The 16,432-nt window shown below is 41.7% G+C and overlaps 1 protein-coding gene across 8 annotated transcripts in view; it reads left to right on the forward strand.

Annotated features, from left to right (window-relative positions):
* TBXAS1 (thromboxane A synthase 1) overlaps nt 1-16,214 on the forward strand; it is a 396,138-nt gene extending 379,924 nt beyond the window's left edge. For 7 of the 8 annotated variants that reach the window (XM_029599777.1, XM_029599780.1, XM_029599774.1 and 4 more), the window contains exons 11-14: nt 5,580-5,668; nt 13,579-13,716; nt 14,655-14,817; nt 15,740-16,214. In XM_029599777.1, coding sequence (XP_029455637.1) covers nt 5,580-5,668; nt 13,579-13,716; nt 14,655-14,817; nt 15,740-15,814 — 465 coding nt within the window. In that variant the 3' untranslated portion in view covers nt 15,815-16,214. The remainder of the gene's footprint in view (nt 1-5,579; nt 5,669-13,578; nt 13,717-14,654; nt 14,818-15,739) is intronic. The other variant, XM_029599776.1, reaches the window with a different exon arrangement.
* Nucleotides 16,215-16,432: the final 218 nt, after the last annotated feature.

The raw sequence follows: 16,432 nt of genomic DNA on the forward strand, positions 1-16,432 counted from the left end.
ATCCCAGAGTTTAATTGTGCGCTGAGTAAAAAAGAACTTTCTCCGATTAGTTTTAAATGTGCCCCATGCTAACTTCATGAAGTGCCCCCTAGTCTTTCTATTATCCGAAAGAGTAAATAACCAATTCACATCTACTCGTTCAAGACCTCTCATGATCTTAAAGACCTCTATCATATGCCCCCCTCAGCCGTCTCTTCTCCAAGCTGAACAGTCCTAACCTCTTTAGTCTTTCCTCATAGGGGAGCTGTTCCATTCCCCTTATCATTAGTACCAGGTTTTTTTTTTCCATTGTAGGCACTATTTCACTGTTTAAATGTTGATGCTTTCCATAAATTACGTAATTGCATTAATTTATGGTGCATTAACTGTAGGATTTATTCTTGCTGTCCACCCGTAGGGGGAGGTGTTTCAGTTTCATAGCTGGTACGTTACGGGCACTCCTTTGTACCTCCTGATGAGCCAGAAACCCTTTTCTATGGGGCAGCTATCATTGTATTTGAGACGTGTAAATGCCGCCTTGTTTAGAGATTTTAAATTCCCGCTATTCCAATTTCAGATTGTTCTGGCTGGACTGTAAATGTCAGCAAAGAGTTTTGCGAAATCATTGGTCATGTGAAAACAGCTGCCTGACACGGGTTCCATGGGGATTGACTGGAGATGATCTGTAGTATCTCTCCATTTCAATTCCAGAAGAGTGTTTAAAGCAGCAGTACTGCTTAAAATGAACCGCAAAAAACCCATCTTTTTGATAATTCAAAGTAATTGGAGATCGGGGGGGGGGGGGGGGGATTATCCTGAAGTGTGTTAGGGGTCTTTCAACCTGTGCTCCCAGCCTCCTCTATTAGCCTGTTGCCGCATAATTTACAACCTGCACAATCAACAAAATTTGAAGCTCCCCTACCTCCAAATTCAATCATGCATCAGTAGCATGGGATCTTCTTGGTGTTTGGGTAATTGCCAGGTTCTTGTGGCCTGGTTTGGCCTCTTTTGGAAACAGGATGCTGGGCTTGATGGACCCTTGGTCTGACCCAGCATGGCAATTTCTTATGTTCTTACCTGATATTAATTTAAGCTCTCGCTCTCTCTCTTGCCTGTTACAGCCTCTCCCCTCACAAGCAGCCTGCAGGGAACAGGAAGAGAGGGGGATGAGGCTGAGGCTGGAGCAGCCAAAGGGGGAAAGAGGCACCCTGCTCCCTTAATCCAGTTGCTTCCCCCTGTCGTTCTTCCCATATCTACTCCTGACCTGAAGGGAATGATTGGAGTGGACAGAGAAAGCAGTTCTAATGTTTGATATCCTCAAAGATATTTTAAATCAAACCAAAGATGATTTTTTGATATAATTCCTGGATGGAGTGATGCCCATTTAGAAAACGTTCATATTTTTATGAAGATTTTTACACCTGCAGAGGTGGCAAACCATTGACCAGCTACAAAAACCAGGATATGTTTTATAAGTTTGCTACTGCTGGCAGACACTCCATTAATTTCAATTTATGGAGGCCCTAGTGACAGACACTATTGCTCACAAGTTTCAAACTTGTGCTAAATCAACCCTTCTTTTTTTTTTTTTTAATCTGTTACCATGTGTCCAATAATTGGGTGCATACCTTTCTGTGTTATTACCAGCATGACAAACTGCTGATTCTGAGGGCATTTTTAGAATGCACAAATTTATATACTCAGGCAAGGGCTTTCTCAAGAAATATATAAAAAGGATTATTGTGCTGTATTTCAAGTGAAAACAAAAGTGATATTTCACAATTAAGTTTGTAAAATATCTGTCTTTACTTAATAAATACTTGATTTTTCTATTTGTGTATAGTTTAAATATCCTTTAACAGCAAACAATGTGAAAGATTTTCATTACAAATTTTATCTTGTTTTGCACAATGAGAGATTTGAAAGCTATGCAAAATTTTGCAAGCTTGTCACATAATTGCCACAGAATTTTGAAAAGCCTGCCACAGAATTTGCTAAATCTTGCCGCAAAATCTTGAAAACTCTGCCACGGGAAACCGGGGACCTGTTTAGGTCAGTCAGCTGGTATAGTGGACCCCGAATGAAAAATATTCAGTTAAGGGTGACCGTTCAGCTCTGTGACAGCATAATTTTCTTTAGTCTGAACCTGAAATAACGGCAGACAACTCCAAAACTGGAGTGTTATTTACAAGTTGCTCCAAAGGCATTGAGTGTGCACAGTTCTCATAAATCTAGGCAGAGCATTTGGACTGAGCATTTCACAATTCACACAGAGATCCCTAGAGTTAAAGAATTCATCACCAAATGTTTTCTTTTTGAAATTGCTCATGGATTTTGAAGGCAATGCTGCCTCATCTGGCCTTCTTTGAGAATTCAGAATTCCTCTCTTATTTCTCCACTCTGGGGTTCTTCAGAGGGAACAATTTTACAACAGGGAGTCCAGTTCACTTAGTGCATGTTACGCAGTGTTCCATGTCCTCATCAGACTGAACATCTCTCGCAGAGGGAGCATTCACCTTCCTCTCAGGAACTCATGGTCTAACCAGGCATTTTCTTTTCACTGCCATGCTTTTGGTAGTCTCTGCTTTCAGCTCCTCACTGCACAGTTGTACACAGCACACGTTGTCTCCACAAGCACACTGAACTCAGACTAATCTGAATATTGCCCTCTAGAACATGCTCACAACATTCCTTAGGGCCATCTCTCTAGGGGCTTAAATTATAGGGGTTTACAGTTCTCCCGGTCATACCATGTGGCCCAGGGGCACCATCTGTATTCAGTTAAAAATTATTACAGTCTCATTGTTTCTGTTCTGATCTTTATTTTGTTCGAGTACTTATGACAGGGTTCTTTACTGGTTTCAGAAAGCAACGCCTACCATTATTTTTAAATGTTGTATGTTTGCCATCATTTTATGGGGACCTATGTCTAAATATTCACAGTTATATTGGTAAAAGATATGCTGTCTAACTCAGTGCAGAGGACACTGATTAGTAAAATATGGGACCCAAATCACCCCCAACACTGTAAATATTGAGAAGATATTGTGCTTCCTAAGCATAAGCTATAAGAGATGTTATTATAGCAAATGCTTAGGGATTAAGATAACTTCTCGAGATTTGGTGGACTCCATATGCCCCATGTCACTTGCCCCCCTGAGGAAGTTTCACGTGAAACACGATTGATGCCAAACCGGGTTTCATGCATTGCACCTCTTCTCTGAATGTTATAAAAAAGAAAACCAAAAGATAAGTGCCAGCATTTTTAACTATTTTACTTACAAAAGAAAAAAAAGAGAAACACAAAATATATAAAATGTGTAGAATGAGAGTGATAATTAGAAAAAGAGGTCTGGTCTAATGCTTAAGTGATCATATTGGTTGTCTCACTTGTCAATCACTTTTTAGCTAATAGTTGTAAGCCCTTCAGGAGTGTGATGGTCTCAGAGTTAGATCTGTTAACATCTGCTGTCTGTAGTTTTTCACAGGTGAATATCATTGCTACTGTAGACTGGTCGGGTTTTGTATAGTTTTGTCAATATTCAGTAAGCCAGTGAGTGTAAACGTTATCTGAGTAAAGTTATCTGGATAGCATTAGCTCAATACTCTGTAGGACAAGTCTTCTGCTGAATTTACTTGGCTAAAGTTACCCAGATACACAGTGGAGCCAAGCAGTAGGTAAGCATCCCCCCACCCTCAAATTTGCACCATCCTACATACGATAAAGCCATGGGAGAACAGACTCTTTCCTTCTCCCACTGCTCTGTACTGGCATTTGATATTAATTTATGCACGTCACTCACCATTGATTGGTCCCTTCACTGACAGAGTTCTAAATGGGGGATTAGTCCTTTCACTGACAGCTGTTAATGAAGGGACCAATCAGTGGTGAGGGAAGTGAATAAATTAATATTAAATGCCAGTACGGCTGAGAACTGGGTAAATTTAAATCACACCCCTCTTTTTTTTTTTTTTTTCAGTCCCGGGTATGTTTTAGCTGGGTAATGACTTAGCTGCTCAACAGAACTTGGATGAACCTAACCAGTCAACCCCCTTTGCATATTGACTTCTGAGAGTGTAAACGTTGTAATATCCTTGAGAAAACTGGATTCTTTTTAAGTCTTGACTGTTTTTTTTCGGGATAAACATAAGAAATATCTATCTATCATCTCTGGATAAATTTTACAGTGTGTTGGTCCAATGGGAAGGTGTCACCGCCTGCAAAGAATCCAGTGAACACTGACACAAAGACATTAATTTGAAATATTAGCCAGTAGGGTGCAAACTTAATTACTTTGGACTGCATCTGATTATTTTATTTTTTTGGGTTGGCATTGGGGAATGAGGAGAGGAAGATGGGGAGCAAGTTTAGCAGGAAAGTACAGAAATTAGTTTTAGAAATGCTCACTTGTGGGAGGAATTGGGCTATTGAAAAGAAGATGGCAGAGAGGCAATGAGATATCTGATCCAATATCGGAGGTGAAAGCGTGAATGGAATGCAAGACATGATGTGTATGTGTGTGAGTGTACTAAAATGTGAATGTTTCACTTTTCACTCCATGTTTACTTTTAATCTTCCTTATCTCACACCCCTTCCTTTAAAAGAAATATTCTACTCAGTTCCTTCCCTGACAGTTGGTTCTCTGGCATGTGAGAACTAAACATGTCCTTGTTTGAAGCTGTTTGGTTTTTTTTCTTTCAGTTTTGCTATTAAAAGTTACTTTTTTGCTCTGTTCCTGTTTGGCTACTTGCTAGCTTTACTTTGTTTAGCACTCCTACTTGTTGCTTGGAAAATCGTTGTTTTGCTATTGAGCTGGTGGAATCCTGAGCTTGAGTAGTCGATGGCAAAAGTGGGCTACTGCTTTGACAGTACAAGAGTATCTCGTAGAACTTTCGTTATGGCAATAAATCGAGCACAAATAACAGGGCCAGTTTTCTGGGTATTTTGGGGGAGAGAGACATGCAGAGTAATTGCCTGGGCCCCCTTGCCTAAGCTGAGCTATGACGCTGAGGCAGAACTTCGGTGAGCCTGGCACGAGCTGGGCCCACTCTTTAGCTTCTGCCTTGGTCTCTAGTATGTCTGATGCCAGCCCTGATAGATAAATGTGTAACAAAACAGAAATGTAGTTCCCATCGCCTGCTTTGAGTTTAGAATGGAGTCTTATTCTCCAACACACAGGAAATAACTATTATATATTTTCCTCTAAATAACTGGGAGCATAATCCTGGCAGAGACTGAAGAAACAGGTTTAACTTAATGAGCATTTTTTTTCTGTTCTGTGTCTGTGGTAGGAATCTTCTATCAAGAGTGCTGTTTTGGGACTCAGAAGTCTCTGAACTAACTCGTGTTAAAACTGCCAGATAAAGTGCATTAGTGCATAGACCCCCAGATGCCCTGTGCTGATATTTTGCTCCAGTTATATCATGTCACACATCACAATCTGAGATCAGGACATGGCCAGCTTCGGTAACAATTATGAATTCTATTTGTGTTACCAAGTAAGAGGTCGTCACAATGTGATTATCCCAGTGGTATGTTAGCATTGGCACACCAAGCATGGGGTGATGTTTCAAAGCATCTTGTTCTGTTGGAATTTCAGGTCATCCCAGAGTACGGAACGGTTCAGGAAATGCCTTACCTGGATATGGTGATTGCTGAGACGCTACGCATGTACCCACCAGCTTTCAGGTACCATTTGCATCAGGTTAATTTGTTTATGCCAGGATAGGCACAGCATATATCTGTATCTTTTATTTATATATATATATATATATATTTTTTTTTTTTTAGTTCAGAAGTCACAATAAAAACAAAGTACATAATAAAGGGAACATAGGCATGGGATCAGAATTCTGGCTTCTGCCTTTGTACCTGTAGGGCAGCAATTTTCAAGCTGCCCCATCTTGCTGCAAACTCCGCTGGTATTTTTCATCTGTGGTCTAGGCACCACTTTTCAAAGGAAAAGTACACACAATTTTCCCTTGAAAATTGCCTAAGGATAAAGTATTCACAGAAATTTGCTTCTCCTTTTTTCTGAGGATAATTTTTTTAAAAAATAAATAAATAAATAAATAAATATGAATGACTGATTTACGGGGGGTAAAACACTTTTTGCAGGCAGAAATCCCTTGGAAGATTGCCCTCTAAGGCAATATCTATCTGCTGCTTACCAGTTATTAGACTTGTCTCTTAATTTCCACAATTATATAAATATTCTTTATAATGTCTTCCCCCAAACGCCTACAGCGTCTTTATTAAACTAAGCACCAAACAACCATTGACAATGTGTGCACAGCCTCACAGCCCTGAAGATTTACCTTACATTTGTATCGTGATGAACAAACATTTTGTGGTCCACCACTTCCGAAGTTTTAACCGCACAATCACCCACATGAAAGGGGAAGGGGAGAGACAAAGGAAGTATATTTATAAAGCAAGAAACTTATCTTCATCGCTGGCCTTTTAATTTGCAGAACAGGATCCCAAACCTAGATTGTAAGCCCTCTGGGGCCAGGAAATACCTGCAGTACCTGAATGTAATCCGCTTTGACGTGCCAAAAAGTGAAATGTAAACTAAATAGATAAGAATCTAGAAGGTTCAAAAAGGAAAACTATGTATTTCCTTTTGCAAAACCAGATACTATTATTCTAGAACATTTGGCTGATAATCTGTGATAAACAGAAGTACTGTAGGACCTATTTACAGAAGGATTTTCCTCCGTTTTTTATGGCTACAGCAAGATTCTTGAAATTGGGTCTGCAGCACAGCATGCGCAGTCTTTGGCTGCCAGAGGACAGACTAGATTGAACTCCAGCTAGTCTTCTACAGATTTGTATTGTTTACAGGCAAAAATCAAACAAGAGCCTGCTTACCTCAGCAGTGCTGCAAACAAAAAGTAATTTTAACAAAGCTTCTGCCACCTCCTCCTCATGTCTGGGGCTTCCCTTTCCCTCTGGGCCCTGTCTTATCTCTTTCCCCAGGAAAAACGCCCTGCAACCAGAAGGCACCTGTTGCTGTCTTAAGGTGGACCAGGCTAAATGCCTGGTTCTGGACTTTTAAGTAGGGTATAACGTACCCTCCTTTACATATCTTCCTGCTCAGCTTGACCTTGTCAGATCGAGTATCTACCTCTACTCGGGTTAACTCCCAGGAAAATAATTTACCATTCCTATTTATTTTATTTATTTATTTATTTATTATTTTTATATACCGACATTCATCTCAATCAAGATATCACATTGGTTTACATTCAGGTACTGTAGGTATTTTTCTATCCCCAGAGGGCTTACAATCTAAGTTTTTTTGTACCTGAGGCAATGTAGTACTTTACCATTCCCACCCTGAACTACGGTAGGACTAATCATTTCTTTATCATGTGGAGAGTAGGGTTGGTCTGGGAGTCCCCTAGTCCCCTCCACCGCCTGTACAGGCTTCCAGGTCAACTCAAGGGAACTGCTTTCAAATGAGGCTTGTTTAACTTTTCCAGGTTTACCCTTCCCACCCTTTTGGGGAATCAGTTAGGGGTTCCCGGACTAGCCACTGTCCCCTTTGATACATGTCACCATGCACAGTGAACCCAGTAAAGCCCTGGCCACTCTTTAAATACTGTGATCTCCAGATTCTCTTTTCCGGTGTTGTCTCCGTGGTCTGTCTAACTTTCCTCCATGCGGTACACACATGGAGGAGCGGTTTCACTGGTAAACACATTTCTGGGAACATTTTGTTTCCTCCACAACCTCCGGTGAAACAAGTAGATTTTAACAAGCTGAACACAAATATGCATTTATTATGTCTGTATCACGTATCGTTTGCCAGAAAAATGCAATATACATTAAACATTGTTACGTGTCTGTAGCGGCATAAGCTATTATTTATTTATTTATTTATTTACGGATTTTTTTATATACCGGGGCACGTAAGTAACATCACCTCGGTTTACATTCAAACATTAATTCAGCATAGTGCTTTACAATATAACATTATAACTGAAAGAGTACAAAACCATGTATAACTTTGTATAAAGAAAATAAATATCAGATTATGAGTGTCTGTGGAAATAAACAAGAAAGCAAAGAATAGGACTCAGTTCAGGAATAGTAGGCAATGGCAATGTTAGCACCAGGAAACAAAATAAAAAATGTTTTGCCGCTGATTTTCATTTGAAATCACTGTCTGATGCTTCGCTGATGAGAGTCCAACAATAGTCACCCAGCATGGAGGGGTTCCACTTGCCTTGATACCATTTTTCCAATGTCTTGATGAAACCTTTTACCATGTTCGTCACTCACAGCGCCAAGGTTGTCTGCGAAGAAGTCCAAGTGGGAATGAAGAAAATGTATCTTCAATGACATGTTGCACTTCATCAATTTGTATGCCTGAAGCAGATTTTCAACCTGTTAGACATAGTCTGCTGCCTTATAGTTGCCTAGAAAGTTACAAACGACATTCTTGAAGGCTGTCCACGCAACACGTTCTGTCCCTTGCAGAAGACGATCAAAGTGGCTGTCCTTCATCACAGCTCAGCCAATGAAAACACCTTCTTTTATCTTCACATCACTTATGCGTGGAAACATTTGCCGCAAATAATCAAAGGCTTTACTTTGCTTGTTCATTGCCTTAACAAAGTTTTTCATGATCCCAAGTTTGATGTGGAAAGGTGGAAGAAATATCTTACTTGGATCCACCAATGGGTCGTGTGCAACATTCTTTTGCCCTGGAACCAACTTCTTGCGGAGAGGCCAGACTTTTCTGATGTAATACAAATCTCTTGCTCGACTGTCCCACTCACAAAGGAAGCAACAATACCTGGTGTAACCAAGCTGCAGACCCAGTAGAATTTCAATTACCTTGAGATCACCACACAAATTCCAGTTGTACCTCAAGTACTCAATGTGGTTCAGCAGTAGCTGCATGTTCTCATATGTTTCTTTCATATGAACAAAATAAATCAAAGACCTGTTATATGGATGTCAATTTGAAGTCTGAGTGTACCTTCATACGATGCTGTAAAATGATACAACTATCGTGTCTGTGAGCCTAAAACAAGGCTTCAAAATCATTAGGTACCTCAGTAGCTCTTAATGTTGATGAGTCCACTTCCAGATTACTGCATTAATTGCATTGATGATATCTGTAATAAAGCCATTAGTGTCACTTATCTTCTTGTGGTCGGTCTTGTGCAGCCGACATCCAGATGTTTCGGAGACTGGCTCCTTCTTCAAGGGCTGAAATTACTCAAGAGAGACTTGTGGAACTGAGATAATTTGTGCTGTAATGGCAGAGTAGTGATGACAATGTTCATTCATTTAATGTGGACTATCCCGCTGTGTTTAGCGGTCTGTGGAGCTCCGTGCTTTGCAAGCGGCTGCTCCTGCAGCTCCTTTGCTGGCTCCTGCGGCTCCTTTGCTGCTCCACAGACCGCTAAACACAGCGGGATAGTCCACATTAAATGAATGAACATTGTCATCACTACTCTGCCATTACAGCACGTATGTATTACATTACATTCTCTGATGTCACAAGTTAAGTGAAAATTGTTTCAATAACTGAAAGATGTCCTTATTCATGCTCTTTTTAGAAATTATCTCAGTTCCACAAGTCTCTCTTGAGTAATTTCAGCCCTTGAAGAAGGAGCCAGTCTCCGAAACATCTGGATGTCAAAAGGCCAGCAAAGGAGCCGCAGGAGCAGCCGCTTGCAAAGCACGGAGCTCCACAGACCGCTAAACACAGCGAGATAGTCCACATTAAATGAATGAACATTGTCATCACTACTCTGCCATTACAGCACAAATTATCTCAGTTCCACAAGTCTCTCTTGAGTAATTTCAGCCCTTGAAGAAGGAGCCAGTCTCCGAAACATCTGGATGTCGGCTGCACAAGACCGACCACAAGAAGATAAGTGACACTAATGGCTTTATTACAGATATCATCAATGCAATTAATGCAGTAATCTGGAAGTGGACTCATCAACATTAAGAGCTACTGAGGTACCTAATGATTTTGAAGCCTTGTTTTAGGCTCACAGACACGATAGTTGTATCATTTTACAGCATCGTATGAAGGTACACTCAGACTTCAAACTGACATCCATATAACAGGTCTTTGATTTATTTAGATTTAGTTACATGTTATATTGTTCAGGGTCTCATTATTAGTGTCTTTCATATGAACGGCATGTCTGACAGGTATTGATGGGTAGATATTGCCGTTGTGCTGCAAAACAGCCTTCAAATTTGATGAATCAATAAACAGTCACCATTCTGTTGGGTCATGGTCACATCCGAGAGCACAAAAACAATCCATTGATTTCACAGCAAAAAGTCAGACTGCCTACTCGGTTGAAATATTTTGTCAAATTTTCATGATGGCTGTGAAATTTTGAAATTTTCATATCAGATCACAAAAGATTCCACCTTTGCAGCCTTGACCCAAGCAGCTCTGCCTGACTCTTCAATAAATCCAAATCTCTGACCAGATCATTCAGCTCTGATTGAGATATTAAATGAGAATCGCTGGATGTTGATGGCACAAAGTCAGGATCAGGCACAGCTTCCATGTGCAATGGCTCGCCATCATCACCTATCTCCTCATCCTCGTCATCGTGTCCACACCTCTGGCAGTTTTGGAACAGGAAGACTGTCATCATATGGACTGGTCTCATTGCCGATGCAAGTTTAGGGTACTCAATAAATTTCCTGTTCTTTGAGTATCCTGACACATTCGTCATGCAGAAGTAACAGTCAGTTATATGATCTTTTTGTTCCCTCCATATCATCGGGATGGTAAACGGTATGGATGGTTGAACACCTTTCAGCCAAGCTCGCAGATTACTGGCGCAAGATGCGCAACATGTATGAGGGGCCCATGCTCTGTCCTGGTCACCAATTTTGCACCCGAAGTATAACTCATATGCCTTCTTAATGAATACAGTCATACTCCTTTCTGTGCTTTCAGAGTAAACTCCCACAGACGTAACAAAACGTGTCACGGCTTTTACGACTTTGGCACGACGTTTCATAAAGTATATGAAATTAAATCCACAAGCTTTAAACAACAGTTTTAGCGATACGATTCTCTCATTCACACAGACGTTGCATAGGAGACTACTCATTGCTGCTGCTTATATAAGGCTGCGTCGTCATGGAAACAAGTTGGAATCTTGCAGCCAAGCTGGGGCTTGCCCGAGCAAGTTCTAGCATGATCAGGCAGAGTTTCTTGGTGTATTTTAAAAAAAAGTTAGCCTCTCTTACATGTTATGTTGCTTATGGCTGTCAAAAATACGACATGAATTTTAAAAATCATAAAAACTACTGTCCAGCAAGAAAATATATGTACGCGAGATTATTTTAAAATTTCACAATTATTGTAACACAAAATTGGCCATTTCTCAAAAACCTTACGTGATGTACAAATTTCAAAGTAATATCTGAGATCAGCATCAAAAAAATCTATTTGGAACACCAATGTTTACCAGTGTTTCCAGAGGAGATATCTCAGCACAGTCTAGGCTGGCCTGACTGGCCATAAGCTGGCCCCACAGAGTCTCAAATTGTGGATAAATACATCTCAGAAAAGTATTCCTTCTTCTATATAGACTTGTGCCACTGATGTACCGTAGGTAAGATCTGACTGGTTGGGTATTGTTGCTGCTTATCATGTATGCAGGCAAGTGTTACCACCTTCATGCAATCCAATATACCTTCACTATGCTAGATCCTTACTGATAAATCTTCCTGCACACCAAATCCACCAGAGCTTAGGTAGGGATCTCATCCAGCTCAACTAGGATCACAAAATCCCTAAATCCTAAATGAGGAATATCAATAGGTTCGCTCCCTTCATTATAAGTTATTTATTTATATTCCGCTTTTCACACTTTTTTTTTTTTCAGCGCTTCAAAGTGGATTACATTCAGGTACTGTAGGGATTTCCCTATCCCCAGAGGGCCTACAATCTAAGTTTATACCTGACAGTCTTTGGCCAAATTACTTCTCCCCAAAGTTAAAACAAGCTGGTGGGTCTTGGGCTCTGTGACTGGAGTATAGAACCAGAGTTTTCCTGCTCAGAGGAACCTTATTGGGATCTTGCATTCTCGCTGCGGATCCTGGGTGGGTTGCCTTTCTAGCTTCTGTATTAGTTCTGGCATCAATTTGGCCTGTTGGAAGGGGATCTGCCACTTCCAGTGCTTTCTCTAGTGTGAGCCCTGGGTGTCGACATATCCATTCCACATGAACTGGTCCAGCCTGTCCAGGGAGATCTGGTTGACTACTTTGAGGCTTCTTTTCACCTCTGGCTGTAGCCACTTCCATCCAGCATCCTTTAGGCAATGAAATAGGCTCCGTGGGCTTTCCCCGGGCTATAGAGTACCACACCAGCACTATTACTAGTAGTGTAAGCTACCCTTTCCAGGGCGGTGTTTTTAACTTCCAAATAGCTAGCTCTTCCATCTGGCCTTTCAGCCTGAAAAGCTGCTTGCTTCTGCTTGTAAGCAGATTCACCAGGTCTAGGTGGCTTCTGGCCAGCCATGCCAGGTGGTCCTCTCAAAGTTCCTTAAGAAAACATCTGGGTCTTCCCCTGACTTAATTTTAGTGTAAATCTTTTTTTATTAGTAATAGATGGGAACAATTCAAACAGAACCCAGGTATTTGTTTCTGATGCAAACCCGGCCAAAAACAGAAATACTATTTTAAACATTTTACATTTATCTCCCCGCTGAAGAATCTCCACCCCACCCCATGGTTCTCCCAACGAATTCCTTCTCCATCACTCCATTAGCAGCCCTCCCCCCTCCCCACTCATGGAACCCCAGTTAATGTACAGTACATGTTGAGTCACATTTTATCCAATATATACACAAAATAAACCCATAAAGTAAATTTGGGTGTCCACAGAGCTAATAAAGTATCAAACTATGAGCACATGCAAGTAGACTTTGGGGCCGATTTTAAATTTTGCGTGCACGGGGTACATTTGTGCGCACTACCCGGCGCACACAAATGTACACCCGATTTTATAACATGCGCGCGCATGTTATAAAATCAGGGGTCAGCACGCACAAGGAGGTACACACTTGTGCACCTTGCGCGCGCCGAGCCCTAGGGGAGGCCCGATGGCTTTCCCCGTTCCCTCCAAGGCCGCTCCGAAATTGGAGTGGCCTTGGAGGGAACTCTTTTTTTTGGTCTCCCTCCCTTCCCCTATCTAACCCACCCCCCAGTCCTACCTAAATCCCCCCCCCCACCTTGTTTCGTAGAGTTACGCCTGCCAGCTCACTGCTGGCGTGCCAGGCCCCGACACAGGACGCTGTGTCAGGGCACTCGGCCTCGCCCCCAGACCGCCGACACGCCCCAGACACGCCCAAGACTCCGCCCACGGCCCCGCCTCTGGACTACACATTTTTCGAAGCCCTGGGACATAAAAAAGGAAGCTTAAAAAATAATGTCAGTGAACGGACCAATCAGCACCCGCTTTCAGTGCACCTTTTTTGCATCGGCCCCAAAGTATTTCTACTACAGATGTTTTACAGACTGTAGCTGTATGCAGGACGCCTTACTCTGGGCCACGATCTCTTTAGCTAACATGACTTTTTTCTGGTTGGCAGATTTTCTCGGGAGACTTCAAAGGACTGTGATGTGACTGGGCAGTGCATCCCTGCCGGATCATTGGTGGAGATTCCTGTTGGATACATTCACTATAACCCCGAGCACTGGCCAGAACCAGAGAAATTTATTCCAGAGAGGTACCGTGTGAAGTGTCTTTTCCATCTCATATTTTTATCCTCAAGGTTAAACTCTGTGTTTGGCTTAACATGGATCTAAAAAGGTAATAGTATTCTCTAGAATTAGATGATCCTCTCCACCCCCACACACACACACACCCCACCACCACTGGAGAGGGGATGGCATAGTGAACAAGAGAGAGAGAATCTGAAAGAGACCAAATTCATTCTTTACATGTTATGTTCTAGTTTTCTGCCTGTGTCATCATTACCACGAACGTTTTCTTCTCTGTGAAAATCTTTTTTTTCTAGGTCTGTCAGTGGTGACTTTAATTCAGCCCCAGCATAGGTATTTTTCCTTGACTCTCTTAGCTTATCCATTTTCCGTAGAGATACTCATGGGAACCTGCTGGAGGCTTCCATATTTTTTTGGGAGGGAGGGGGGCTGGCGGCTTCCAGTGCAATGTGACCTTGGGCTAGGATCAGGCACCCTGTGCCTACATTCGCAACAACCCAGGGATATATTTTTTCCCCTCTATTTTATTTCTCCTCCCAACCCAACTCACCAAGCCCAGTCATCACATGGACCGTCGTTAGCCAGGAGCCATGCACCAGAGCTCCTGGAACCATGCAGTCCAGGAGGAGGCCTTAAATTCAGCCACTTGGTGTTGCTATTGTGCGATGGCCAAGGGTTTTCTCCTCCAGGGCCTGTGCACGCTGCCTCTGCAGCAGCCCCAGCCAAGGAGTTGTAAGACCTGACTCTGAGGTCTTCTGCACAGTCCTGCCGCTGTGTTTCTGAGCTGGCCCTGGAAGTATTCCTTTCCTTCCTGACACATTTTAGGACCCTCTGACTCACCATTCCCTTAGAATGAGGTTGAAATAATGCAAGCATTAAATATCAAAATGGAAATACATTGCAGAAAATTGAGTGTTTTTCCCAATGGACTTTGCCTTTGCAGATTTACACCAGAAGCGAAACAGAAGCGCAGTCCCTTTGTGTACCTGCCTTTTGGGGCAGGACCCCGCAGCTGCATTGGAATGAGATTGGCACTTTTGGAACTGAAGATCACTCTTGTCCGAGTCCTGCAAAAATACAAGTTTGAAACCTGCTCTCGTACACAGGTGGGTGCATGTTCCTGTGCACCCAGAAATAGTTCATGAGTGAATAAAGAGTACAATCACTGTTTAACCTTCTCCAAAATACCTTTGAGCCGAGTTTCGAGCCATTCTCCACCACTGTTGTCTCCCTTAGCTCTCTAGGATTGTTTATTTATTTATTTGATTTCATCATTTGGATCATTGCCCAAATGGTTAAGGTCTATTTGCCAAGTAGGGCTGGAAGGAAAAGCCTCTTCCAAGGCTTCTATGCCATTTGTTTGACAGCAGAGGTGAGCCCTGCAGTGTCTGTTCTCCTACTTCTCTCAAGGGGTTCGAGTGTATCGGCTCTGCCATTAGCCTTTACTCCAAAAACCACAGCAGAAAGTAAATCCAAGGCTGGAATTTCTGCAGCACGGGTCCTAGTACTGCAGGCATGTCCTGGGTTGGCCTGCATAAATTTCTATCACAAATTAACCAGTAATTCTGAAATCAATTTTAAATATTTATAATAGTTGACGGTGGCTCTTGCTGTATTTGGAGAACGGGAACCTTCTGCCCTTCCTCCCATTTCATCTATGCTGCTGCGAGAACAGCATCTGTTCTGCCACTCAGTTCTTCTCAGTAAATCCAGAGTAGGTCATGTGGCCTTCACAGTGTGCCTTGGGGAATGACTGATGGTGGTTAGAGAAGGCGGAGGGGGGACAAGGGTTTTAAATAGGCTGGATTCCCCTCAACCTCACTCCTTCTCTGGTGACAGGTTCGGTGGGGTAGATCATTTTAAAAGGAGCATCTTGCTGTATTGGGATAGACTTAGTTTTTGGGTACTTGCCAGGTTCTTATGGCCTGGATTGGCCACTGTTGGAAACAGGATGCTGGGCTTGATGGACCATTGGTCTGACCCAGTATGGCAATTTCTTATGAGAACCTTTTTTTTTTTTTTTTCCAGATTCCACTGCTGCTAAAATCTGAGACTACCCTGGGACCTAAAAATGGAGTCCACATTAAGATTGTGACCCGATAGAATGCTGGACAGAGAGAACCTGTTCTATTTCCTTGGTTTAAGTCTATGGAGAGTGGCTCCGGAAATACTGCCCAGTGTTACATTTATAATTTACCGATCTTCAGCCTGACTCCACAGTGATTTATGGCCACTCTCTACCCATGGGAAATATCATTAATGCGTTAGCCTTTAATATTTAACATAATTTTTTAACTGGAGTGGCAGGGGAGCAAGGGCTAGTTTGAGTTTGCATGCAGAATGGTTGGACTTTTTGTTGGGAAAAAAAAGATCCAGAGTATTATTCTTGTCTTTACCAGCTGAAAAAATGTAGTTCTGATTGACATCTTAAAAAAAAAAAAAAAGCTTAAGTAATAAAGATTATTCTTTCTAAAACACTAGAAGAGGAGAAACCTATAAACACCGAACTATATGTATATATGTATAAATATATACATATAAAACCTATAAACACCGAACTATATATACATATAGTTCGGTGTTTATAGGTTTCTCCTCTTTCGTGTTTATAGTATACATATATATATATATATATATATATATATGTGTATATATATACATATATATAATTAGAAACCAAAAAGAGATTGGGCAATAGTGTGATTTAAAGTGCTTACTTAC

The sequence above is a fragment of the Rhinatrema bivittatum genome, chromosome 4, assembly GCF_901001135.1.
Source record: "Rhinatrema bivittatum chromosome 4, aRhiBiv1.1, whole genome shotgun sequence".
NCBI classification, from domain to species: Eukaryota; Metazoa; Chordata; class Amphibia; order Gymnophiona; family Rhinatrematidae; genus Rhinatrema; species Rhinatrema bivittatum.